Genomic DNA, 12,421 nt, shown 5'->3' on the forward strand with positions numbered 1-12,421 from the left:
GATTCTCGTTTCAAAGGCACGGCTTCCGAGAGCAAAACCTTCATGTGCGTAAGGGATCATTTCACTTTTGAAATGGATTGTTTTCCAAGAATAAGTGTCATTATTATTAACATCAATACTGAACAAGGGATTCGACTGAGAAAATATCAGACTTACCTGCTGTAAACAACAGAAGAGCTTCAGGTGAAAATACAGTTCGGGTACAGGCTGCTTATTAGTTACTGGAGTTACCGTTTCCTTCCTTTTTGGAAACTCCATGAACCAACAACTGGATTCACCTTTTGAAGTTTTATTTTGCTTCAAAACTGCAATCCACCTGCAAGTGCACATGTCCAAGCAACAGCAAGATCCATTTTGACCTCTTACTTCTGTGCATTTGTCTCAGAGTTGTTACCCCTCCACTGACTAAGTGAAAGATTTTGGCCTTTGACTCCACTTTGTTAGCCTAAAGTCTTGCATCAACTAAAACCTAGCGGTGGGACACATCTAAAATACACTGACATACATTAAAATAACATCAACAAACATGCATCATGAATGCAAAAGACTCTAGAAGAAATCTCATGTTCAACTCTGAGTAAAAGGCCCAAATATTTTCTCAAATAGAGAATTCTCTTTCTTCCTTTCCTTTTTAAACCTCGGTGTTATGACCTGACACGTGCAGGGAATGCTTCCTCCATATCAAATGAGACAGATCTCCAGCAGAATTTACCTTGCTAAGCTCAGTTTGCATCCTGCGCCAAATTTTCCCATGGACTTTTTGCCATTAGCATTAACCTCACAGTCAATTGGATTCACGATCAAGTCTATCTTCCTAAAAAGCCAGTGTTAGCCTCTGTTTATATGAAACTCCATCTTATTTCTGCAGGTGGTACCAGAAAGTGGCCTTCAGGATGATTTCAAATTTTTTTCCCTTCTTAAAGAAACCTATTGGCATATTTGCCACAACTTGTAATGACAAATAAAACACAACCGAAGCCATCACCCTCTGCATCGACCACAGCCACAATACAGGGCCCCGTTACGTGAACTGAGCCATACTTTCCACAGTTAGATCAGCAGATAACATCCTTTTTTCCAGCCCAAGTTATTCTGTGACTTTACAGACTTAACGGGTTACAAAACAACATCAGAGGAAACCACGACCGCCTGAGCCACAGTGTGTGGCTCTTCCTTTAGCCAGAGGAAAGAATTCCCTCTGCTGGCGAATGCAGCAGTTTCATTCTCCACGGATGCGAACTGCTCTCTGGAGAGCACCAGGCACCGATGCTGCAGCAGCACCGACACAGTTTTGCTTCGCCTCTTATGAGCGCTATTTATTTTTTAACTTGCATCTTTCCTTTTCCTTCTGTGTCTTTTGTATGAATTTATGTTGAGAGCACTCTTTCTATCTGATGGAAACAGATATTCTGCTTGACCTAAAATGCCTATTATCAATTACACAAGAACAATTAAACAAATGCTTATGCGCATAATTACTAACTGTCATCTACTTCAGATTCTATTACAGCATGACAAATTGTATCTTCAGAAATTGCTCCCCCTGCTGAGGCAAAACCCTGCGCTAATAAGCAATGTGCAGAAGACGCCGACTGCAGATCAACTTTGGTTTATGTTCTCATTTTAACAGGTTAAAAATAAGTTTTTTCATGAGAACGCGTTACGAATCCCGAGCGCGAGATCCCGCTGGCGGAGCGAAGGTGGGCTTGGAGCTCGGCCACACTGCCCAGGTCGCCTGAAAGCAGAAATTCAGCACACGCCATTGACTTCCTACCAAACCCTCCAATGACGGAGTCTTTGCACGATTTTCTTATAATCCCATTCTTTCTGGAATATTTTGAAGCAAAGCCTTTTTTTACCTACTTTTTTGTTAAACTCAAAAGGAGCCTTATTTTACCACAGCATGAGAACCTGGAATAAAATTATTACAGCTCGAATTTTAATTGTCCAAGTACACATACAAAAATTAAGCAATTAAATATTTAAAAAGACATTTAATTTTTTACTCCTACTTGAATGACCTGCAGAAGGATTCTCAGGGGTAGGTAAGAAGGGATCCCGTGCGCAGCCACTGTGCTTCTGAGTCATCACTGATCTCCCTTCAGATCTATCACAATTACACCACAGAAAAATGTGAGAACCGCTGATGTGGTTTCAGGGCACTAGTTCTTCAGACTTATTTGTAAGAAGTCTCTCTCTCTCATGTAGGAAAGGAAAACTAAAATAAAAACAAAGTTTAGAGGAGCTGAAATATCTTGGTACTTAGAACTAAATGCTACGCTGGACAAACCACAAAGCAGTGCTGTACGCTTACTCACCTCTTTCAGTTTTTTGGATTGACAAATCCATTTAAGCTTACTGAAAACAGTACAGAAACTTCAAAGCAGGAAAACAGCTATTAAAAATTATCTGACAAGAAGTGACACTTCATCTGCATCCACAGTATTTAATTTGTTTGAATAATATAGTTACAGATAAACAGGTTCACTCCATATACAATTACCGATACCTTTTTTTTTTAATACAGCTCATATTCCAGTACATCAACACTATTTTATTTACAAGGTATTTATGTACATTAACATCTTTCTAAAGTCAGTGCATTTTCAGTAAGTTTTATACAATAATTTACAAAGTGAATGTAGTTAATAGTTAACTTAATAAATTTACTACTAATTCATGAATTAATTTAATTTAAAAAATTAATTACAACCAATGTAACAAACACAGAAGATCAAATAACATTAGTAGATTGTGCTACCTGCTTAAATAAAACATTTTTAAAGTAAATCAGTTGAAATTCTTTCACTTTTCATGGAGTTTGCGTAGGGAGGAGTAGACAAATGGGTACTGAAAAAAGCTTCTAACCTAGAAATTCACAAGTCATGTTTGCTTTTCTGCAGTCTCAATGTTTAGACCACTTTAAAGATAAAAGACCACGTAGGAGAGGGAGCAACACTTCTCCAGTGAGACAATACTTACTTTGGAACCGCTCTGCTGTCCTCAGAGAGGCACAACCTCCGACAAAGGCTGGGAGGTTTTTGCCCAAGTAAAGACAGCCAGATCAGCTGATATAATTTCTTAAATGGATAAAACTCAGATATTTCTGGAAAACTATAAACTTACTGGGAGGTTTGGCATTCTTGTAAAACACATTAAAATGAATCCAAACATTTATTTCGGAGATCAACCGTGTAAGTATCAATTTTGTTAGTGAAGATACAAAATGTAAAGAATTTGGAAGATGACATATGACAAAATTAGTAAGCTGCTTAGATTGAGCTGAAGAACAAAAGGCCGGAAAAGAGAAACTTTTATCTTCATTCAGATATGCAAACTATTTAACACTGAAATTGTTTAAAGAAATGCCTACTCAAAAAATAACCATCTTTTTTCCAGTCTCTGCTAAGTCTCAGTCATGCTTTCCTTCGTGCAATAAGCCCATTGACTTAAAAGAGCATGTTGCAAGGGCACGGAAAGCAATTCTGGTTTAATTGCAAGTATGTGCATAACCTGTTGCAAAAAAGAAAGCTTGAAAAGGCAACCAAATTTTGGAAAAAAAAGAAACTCCATTAAATTATGAAACCAATAAAAACCCCCATCCATGAATGCTACGATAGCTACCTGACAGCCACAGCTTCTTATGTGTTTGAAATACACAGTGGATAATTCACAGCCATTCACTCCAGAGCCCTTACAACAACAAAAACAAACTATGTTTTTGAATTTAATTATAGGAATTTTCAAAAGTGCAAATTTAAAAAGCAACACCAGTCATGAAACATAAGCTCAAGCATCTTTCCTTCCAAAAGCTGGGAACTCTTTGTGCAATGTGCACATTTTAAGACACCATGCGTGTAATCACAACTACTCTCTTCAACCTGAAGTTTCTTCTTGAGGCATCTCAGAAGGTTGAGATGGCACCCCTCAGGCAGAAAAGCCGTTCCTGAAACATGTTGATCTGCACAGCCAACACGTGGAGAAAACACGATTATAATCAACCATTCAAGCGTAGAAATTAATCTCTTCTCAAATTATGATTTGGTTGTGCTCCCAACATACAGAAAGAAAGCAACTGACACACATTAGTGGTGGCAAAACTGGAAACTTCTCTTACTCTTGATGATAATTCTTTACGTTTGTGCACTTGTCATTCTCTTGCTTTCCCTGTTTTGCCAATAAAATGCAATAAAACTGCAGGAAAAAGGAGGTAGCAATATCATGTTGTCCAAAGACAACACTACAATTTTTTTCCCCATTATCTTAAACCTAAAGAGAGCCTTAGGGGTTTGTTAGAACAGTTGGTAAACTCTACACTACTTCGTTCAGCTCTTATTTGGACTATTTAATTTAGCTCTTATTTGGTCCTAGTCGGCTTTTCTCAAACCATTTAAAGGCCAATGGCAGTCTCAGCCTGATGTCTAACATCAGAAATGTTTAGAGCATGTAGTGAGATAACAGAACAAAACAATACTATCTTTATATTAACTGCTATTTAGTTAGGGTTTTCTTTTTGTGCTTTCAGATCACAGGGGACAATAACTACACTTAGGTTTATCTGTTTCAACAACATTTTCGCCAAATATAAGTCTCAGGATGTTTTCCCTGACGTTCTCAAAACAGTCCACGGAAGATCACCTGCTTATTGTAAAACACAGTACTTCTTATAATCTGACTCAAAATCTTCATCCATGCTGCTTGTGTCTGCCATCTTTTTGCCGTCTATCTTTGGCAGAAATTGTGCATAGTCCACCCCCTGCTGCTCGTAGAAAAGAATGTAGGCAGAGTCGGTGTCGATTTCATCGGGATGCAATTCCTGAGAAAGAGAAAAACGTGGTCGGAAACATGCAATGGGACAATTGTGTGACTGCCACTGAACTTAAAATACACACAGCTGCCCTAGAAACAGTATTTTTAACTGGCTGTTTACAACAAGAAGGATCACAGTTTCTGTCTCCCTTATTAGACTTATCAGGCTCCATTATTTACTTTAAAAGTATGACAAGTTTTATGGTGATAAATGCAAATACTTAGAAATGTTGGAACTTAAGTATTCCATAATTGACTACAAAAGTGCTAGCATCATGAAAAAATATTCTTGGACTTCCATTTTTAGTAATTTTTCCATCTTTTTACAAAATAAGCTTCTTTCCTTAACTACGGTGGCAGCTGATGAACAGATGTTAACTTGAAAAACATCTCATGTACAATTTCAGTTAACAATTTTAATATTTATCCGATGCAACTTTCGCCATGCTCATGATTTCAAAGAACAGTCCTCAGCAAATGTAAATGTCTTTGGCTCTACATAACCAAGATGAACATCATTTGCTACAAAAATAAACGATTTACCTTACAGCTACTGTCATTGTAGCAGTACCACTTGTTGTTCGGGTTTTTGGCGTAAGTGACATAATGACCCCCTCCCATAATTCCTGAATGGCACTGAAGAAAACAAAGAAGAAACAAATTCTGGATCAAACATCAAAACTCAAAATTCACAGAATAAATGATCCACAAACACAACGACAACGGTCCATGACAATCTATACGCCTGGAGCTGACTAAGCTTACATACTCCAGCAGAAAAAACATTTTGCAGAGATATACTTTTCAGTTGTACTGTTTTATGGTAAATTTATTTCGCTGACAAAGGCTCTACTTTGTTCTCCTTCTTGATAGATCCCTACTTTTTGCAATGAAAACAACAGAGTAAACGCATTTAGCCAAAACAATGCCACATAGTTTACTTGCATAAAAAGTCAACTTACCGAAATTGCATATAGATTGTAAATAGGGTTAACACATACTTCTTCTCTTTGGTCATCTGTAATATCGTCCTCGCTGTGGTTATCAATTTGACCATTGATACTGCCATTGCTATACGCATTCTGCTCACAGATGTAGCCGTTGGCTAGAGTCAGCTCACTGTCCTGAGCAGTGTACAGTTCGCTCTGGCTGCCACCCAACATCTGCCCTCTGGTAAGAGCATCACCTTGATCAGAAGTAAGTCTCTGTTCCTGGTCAGTACCGTTCTCTTTACTTGCATCCAAATTTTCTTTGCTACTTGACAGTTTGTTTTTACCCAGTTGCGGTAGTCGCAGACGCCCTTTACCTCTTCCTAAAGTCCTTGGGCTACTATTTGGGCTACTGTTTTTACTTGAAGGGCAGCTGGTTCCACTTTTCCTCCCCAAAGACGGAGATGCTAAAACAGAAAACATGTGGACTGCTAAGATAAGTAAACACGTAGTCTAGATATTTATTTTTTAAAAAAAAAAAGTTGGTTTTTTTTTTTTAAATAACCAAACACAAAAACCCCCACTGTTTCACCGCAACTAACGAGTAATATATAAAAGTTCACTGCAACTAACAAGTAATATATAAAAGTAAAACTGTCTTTGCACACACATATACATACACCTATAAACTGAAATTTAACTATTTTATGCAGGAGCACACTCCTCACTCTAAATCCAGCCCACTTACCCAATCAGATAGTGCCAATGTGTGTTGTCACCAAGTAACTTTTTTCCTTTTTTCTTTTATGGTAAAGCTTCGCTAAGTTTTCCAGGGCAAACCACAGAAATGAGTGTTTCAAAATAAATGCAGTGCTTTGGCCAAAGAAACGTTATCATTTTGTTCATAATATAAATTATTTTTTTCCCCGCCAAATATCAGCATTGATTGGAATTTTCCCTAATTATTACCTACCTTTGATATTACTCAAGACAGTAGTGTTAAGGGAGGAGGGACTTCTGTTCAGTATATCGCCTTCTCCTGGTGTGTAAGTGATCTGCAGATCCATTTTTCTAGACTCCCCCTGGAGAGGCCGTGGTTCAGGAAAGCTGTCAACCTGGAGCGTCAGCTGCTTTCTTTGAAAATGACTTGGATCCCTTTGTACCAAAAAGGCACTTGGGTCAAAATTCTCTCTGGGAAATTTAACAATTTTCTGCGATTTTATCCAGCGGCCATTAACGAACTGAAATCTTTTCAGGTGAATGATCTAAGGAGAAACGCGTTTGAGAAAATTACAGGAGGACAATTACACCACAGTGAGGAATTTCACTGTTTAGAAATAATTTTTCCCAAAACATACACATTTTATCATCTGCAAATGTAAACCAGTAACAATGCTGCAATGTGACAATTTGCATTTGGGGATCAAGCTGGTAAAATATGGAACTAATATTTTCATGGGGAAGTGATGGAAAAGGTTGCTTCAATTCAGTGATGAGCACTGTGTGTTTTGAATAACCTACCAAATTTGAAAAGCAACAAATGCAGGTGTTGCACAACTAGACGAAAGATCATGTTACCGGAAAGACTGCCTAAGCGTGAACTGTATGTCAGAACAGATGACACTGAATGCAAAACACCACCAATGTATCAGCTAAAAAGATTCAAAAGGATTTGAGGTTTGTTTTATTTGCCTGCATTACAGAAATGCGTGAAGCAAACTAAGTCAAAGCCTCTCCTGAGACTGGGAAGAAAAGCAAATCATTTTATTCAGCTCAAGGAGACATATGTAGCAATTCAAATTTGTGATCAATGTACTTTGGGTTTGTTGCTGTAGAGGAAAATTACATGAGATCATACCAAAATAGGGGGAAGTCTCCAAAGATCCAGTTTTTTGGTGGCCAAACAATGGGTCTTGCATTTGGAACAGTAGTACATCTCATCCTCCCCCAGTTCTTCCTCACTGGTGAAGGCTCTAAGACAACTATCCAGATTGATGGGCTCTGCTTGAGCTCGTCGGCTTTGTTCAACACTCTCATGTTCTTCTACAATCTAAAGTGAGATAAAACTGTATCTGACTCGGAAACATACAAACTGCTCAGAAGAAGGCTCTAGTCACAGCATCATACAAACAACATCATATAGTTAGTTAGGATTAAAGATAAAAACTAGATGCACTAAGTTTTAGCAGAAATCTTATTTCAGTTATGAAGAGGCAGACATACAAATAATGCACTGTCCATATTCTTGGGTTCTGCTTAAAATTTATCCATAAAGCACAAGTTTATAGATTCAACTCACAAGTTTGAACAGCTATTCTAGACTAACTCAGCTATAGGCTTACCTTTAGTTATGTTCTGTTGACTCAATGAGGAAATACATATTTTGTAATACATTGTGGAGGCTGGATCAAAAGCAACTCACAACAGACTGGAAAATACACTACTGTGGTTTCTTAAAAGCTTCCCTTCCACATTATGGTTCCGTAAGAGGTCTAACATTAACATATTAATTTATCCAGAATATACTGTTCAATGATTATTGACTTTAGTTTAACAGAAAATGGACAAACGAGGCATCAAATTAAAAGAAAAAAATTGGTGAAAGGGCTTGTGCTTCAGATCTATTAACAAACAACAAAGGGTTTGCAGTGAAATTTTACCCGTTCTTGCGACGTCTGGTAGCGCAGATGGAGTGCTGTTGGATCCCAGTCTACAGCAATGTAAGCATTCCCAACACAAGCTCTATCTTCTGTGCACTCAATTTTACATCCACGGCAAAATCTAAATCAAAAAGTTAGATGTGGTAAGTAAACTGTCCGATAACTGAGTTCTACGTTACTGCACACTCCAACTCTGCTCCTTATTTTGTAACATCTGCACCCTCGAAGTTTCAGGCCTTGCCTTCGATGTAAGAGAGGCATTTTTATAAAACAATAATCAGTGTCAGTTTGCTATTTTACTATAAAACTTTAATAGAGATGAGAAGTGGAAGCAGCTGGGTGAACTCAACCATCTACCTGTGTATAATGCTGACCAAGCCTACCTACGACACCAAAAAACCATGATGTTTTGTCTCCACAAGTATTTTACAACATGATAGCTAATGTACTTTATTTATATAGCTGTAAGAGACTGTTTTTCAAAATGAGTATATCTTCTGAAAGGGTTCCTTCCAGAAAGGGTTTGAAATTTTCGTTAGCATGTCTTTGTTTAAGGAAAATTCCAAGTGTGCGTCCAGGGTGAATTTCTTATTGTCCACTTTAGTTCTTACTCTTCTTACTTCTTACTCTTACAGGAACTAGCCAGGGTAGGTGATTTACATCTAAAAGTCTGGGTTTGTATGAAAACCCCACGAATCATCCAAATATGTACATGTATGTGCCTGGATATATACACACGTGCACACAGAATACTGTAAGAGGTTAAGAGGTTTTTGATGTTGTCATGTCTGTCTCCTAATTCACAATTTCTGTGTCAGCAGAGCTTTCAGCTCTTCAAGTCATAAAAGCTGCTTTACAGGGAAAGTCTGTCATGTGAGGGTTTGGGTTCAATTAGATTCTAGATTCTTATTGTTTGATATTACCTCTAAAGTCCGAAATGTATCAAAAATGCGTTACCATAAATTCCATTTCTGCTGGAGTGATTCCCTTCCTTAAGTCTAAAAAAAGGACAATTTACCTGTACCACGGGCACCAAGCACAAGAATTTCCATCCTTCTGAACTACCCTCAGGGTGAAGGGGTACTGATAGCCCATGCTGTCGTCACTGAAACAGAAGAGAACACACCACGAAACATGAGCACTCATTCAGACTGCCAATTTCCTTCCTTCACTATGCTTGCTATGGTTGTTTACTTTAAAAAACACCACGAAAAACCCCTTCAGAATTACAGGCAGAAAGCATTTGGGGTAAAAGCGCAGGCAATTGTTCCCAAAGTTGTTGACATTTAAAGCTTAATTATACATGGAAAAAGCATATGTTCATTCAAGAGAGGTATTATGAGAAGTCAAAACTGATAAAGATGAAGATGAATAGAGTTTTAAATCTTGTAAGGAAATCTGTGCCAGTGTATTACACCATTCAAGCCAAAGAGTGAGATGGCAAACTCACCAGTCCTGTGCATGATTACTGGCTTCCTGCGGCGGGAGAGGGCTGGCAAGCCTGGAAACCTGGATCCACACTGCATCATACAGGTCTTTTTTCCGTGTATGAACTGTACAAGGAACAATTAGCGGCATTCCAAAGAGACTAGGGCGATTCTTCTGAGATGAAAGAAAATACAATTCTGTCCGCATCTGCGAATGTGAAATAAAATAATAACTCAGATATAAGTATGCATTAACTCATGTTACCACAATTACTAGGATGCTGACCTTGTTACTTATTTCAGGCTTTGGCAATTAAAATAAACCATTAATTCTATTAAAAGTACTCCATTTCAGCCATTTTTCCAATATTAAATACTATGAATTTTGATCATTGACTTGAAATTGCCTGAAAACTTTTTGCATTTTATGGTATTATGGCAGCGTTACTCAGGCATTAGACCCCATCAGCATGGATCTGTATTTCAACCATATACAATATTTTCTATTTCATATGACACATATTTCTTTCTTTTCCCACCGCCTGGTAATATTGTAAAGCAGATGTGCACCTAATGATGCTAATTATGTCCTAAAAAGACCTCTACACTAGGCACGCTTATGTTTGCTAGAGAAAGAAAACCTTTATGTCTAAAGAAGGTACTGCAGAGCTGTACACAACTTATTCCAAGCAGACAACTAGCCTTCATCTACATCTCCCATTTATAAGAAAGATTTAACACGCTGACTTAATGACACTGAGGTACAGCAAACGGCTACTGTCTTGCATAAATTTCGTACAATTAACTCTTTCCATTGATAAGATTTTTGATAATGACAAGCGTGGATTCTTGGAACAGCTTCCACAAGCTACTTTTCCTGGTTTTTAAGCTGTATAACTATCAGCTTGTAATGTCTCAAAAGCATGATACCGATCACCTACAAGAATCTGCAAAATCTGAATCAAGATAACAGAGATGACAGTGATTAGAGGCCACTACTTGAGAAAATAATGCAAAAAAGCCTCATGCACACACAGAGCAAAGAGGGAAGTTGAATGGTCTCCTGGCCCACATCCACCAGGCTCTAAACATCAACAGACTCTAAAGCCTGGACACAGCGCACACAGAACGCGTGGCTATTTGAGGTGCTCAGTTAGCCAGCTTTGACATTTAGAGTTCAACTTAACTACAGATGCTTTTACAAAGAGTAATTCACGCTAACAGAACGACACAGGAATGCACTATGTATCTTCACTCTGTTTCTGTATAAGAAATAAAGCTTTTGCACATAATGGGAAAGAAATGCATTTCTAGTAGCTCCTCTAATTAGAACTTTTTCTGCTCAAAGAATCTGGAACATTTAATCAGGGAGTTAGCGAACGCCCAAGTATGCATCTCAGCATTAAAGAGCTGGGAAGCATGCCAGTACTAAGGAAAGAAAAATACACCAACATTAGACGTTAGGATTTAAATTTACGAGAGTTGTGTTTCTGTAGAACTTGACGGTCACTTAAGAGAGAAATGTATTCATGCTCCTTCTTCTTAAGAAATAAAGATTAATTTATCATATGGACATTACAAAATCCTCACTGACTTTCTCTCAAAGCATGTTATGCAAACAGTTTATAACAAATGCACAATCTACTAACCATTTTTCTGTGGACTGCGATTATATACCCTGTGCATGGACTATCAGAGAGCAAGGGCACGTGCCCGTTGAGAGTCCAGTTGGCAAGGTTACGCTCTGTCCCACATGGCACTACCGTATTTGGCATTCCGTTCGGAATGAGGGTTGGTTTCGGAAGGTCCCCATTCATCATTATGTTGGGTGCTCCGTTAGCTGACGGCCCAGTTGAGACATCTGTAGAGAGACAATTACATTCTCAATTATCTGCAGTAACCAGAACTGATCATAAGATTTTTCCATTCTGTTCAATGCGTTTCATGAAGTATCTTCTACTTTCCTTAAGACCAACATCTAACCTTTTATTTGGCTACAACTTTGCAAAATCAGAGCATGCAAGAGCAAAGAATAATAGAGGTGTTTACAACCCGTATATGAAACCTCAAACAATAAACCCAATACCAAACACCATGCTTCCAATCTTTTACATGTCCTGCCTTAGAGCCAATCCACAAGTAACAAATATTTTGTGTGTTTCTTGTGTTTTTAACTAAAAGAAGAACATAGTGATCTTCAAACTGCCATCCTGGGCATCATCCTAAGAAGGATCACAGACCATCAGTACATACTGAGACTGCTCACCGCTTCTTTGTGGATCAGAAATCTTAACTTATTTGTCTTTTCTTTAATAGTCCTCACTGTTTACTTATTACTAAGAAGTAAGGTTCTCTCCTGAATTTCCCCAGTACCAAAGCATCGTGCATTTTAAATTAACAGGAAAATAAATATGTTTTCTTTTACCTGTCTGCACAGGACTTGATGCCGATGTAGGGGATCCTGGAATTGGTATTTCAAATGCACACAAAAACCCACTCACTGATAACCGGACTTTCTGGTTGTCTTGAGGAAAATTCTTCATAAAAAAGGGAAAATTAGTCAGACATGTATATACTTCTGTCTGTGACTCCAAAC

At 38.0% G+C, this 12,421-nt stretch overlaps 1 protein-coding gene across 7 annotated transcripts in view; it reads right to left on the bottom strand.

Moving 5' to 3' along the window:
* Nucleotides 1-2,430: 2,430 nt before the first annotated feature.
* Nucleotides 2,431-12,421, bottom strand: part of USP32 (ubiquitin specific peptidase 32) — a 77,535-nt gene continuing 67,544 nt past the window's right edge. For all 7 annotated transcript variants that reach the window (XM_054207969.1, XM_054207968.1, XM_054207972.1 and 4 more), the window contains 10 exons: nucleotides 12,251-12,362; nucleotides 11,475-11,686; nucleotides 9,849-10,033; nucleotides 9,417-9,503; nucleotides 8,399-8,519; nucleotides 7,597-7,788; nucleotides 6,712-7,003; nucleotides 5,772-6,205; nucleotides 5,353-5,445; nucleotides 2,431-4,816 (listed from right to left, as the gene is read on the bottom strand). In XM_054207969.1, the coding sequence (XP_054063944.1) occupies nucleotides 4,643-4,816; nucleotides 5,353-5,445; nucleotides 5,772-6,205; nucleotides 6,712-7,003; nucleotides 7,597-7,788; nucleotides 8,399-8,519; nucleotides 9,417-9,503; nucleotides 9,849-10,033; nucleotides 11,475-11,686; nucleotides 12,251-12,362 (1,902 nt within the window). In that variant the 3' untranslated portion in view covers nucleotides 2,431-4,642. The remainder of the gene's footprint in view (nucleotides 4,817-5,352; nucleotides 5,446-5,771; nucleotides 6,206-6,711; nucleotides 7,004-7,596; nucleotides 7,789-8,398; nucleotides 8,520-9,416; nucleotides 9,504-9,848; nucleotides 10,034-11,474; nucleotides 11,687-12,250; nucleotides 12,363-12,421) is intronic.

This window comes from Rissa tridactyla, chromosome 7 (assembly GCF_028500815.1).
Source record: "Rissa tridactyla isolate bRisTri1 chromosome 7, bRisTri1.patW.cur.20221130, whole genome shotgun sequence".
Lineage (NCBI taxonomy): Eukaryota > Metazoa > Chordata > Aves > Charadriiformes > Laridae > Rissa > Rissa tridactyla.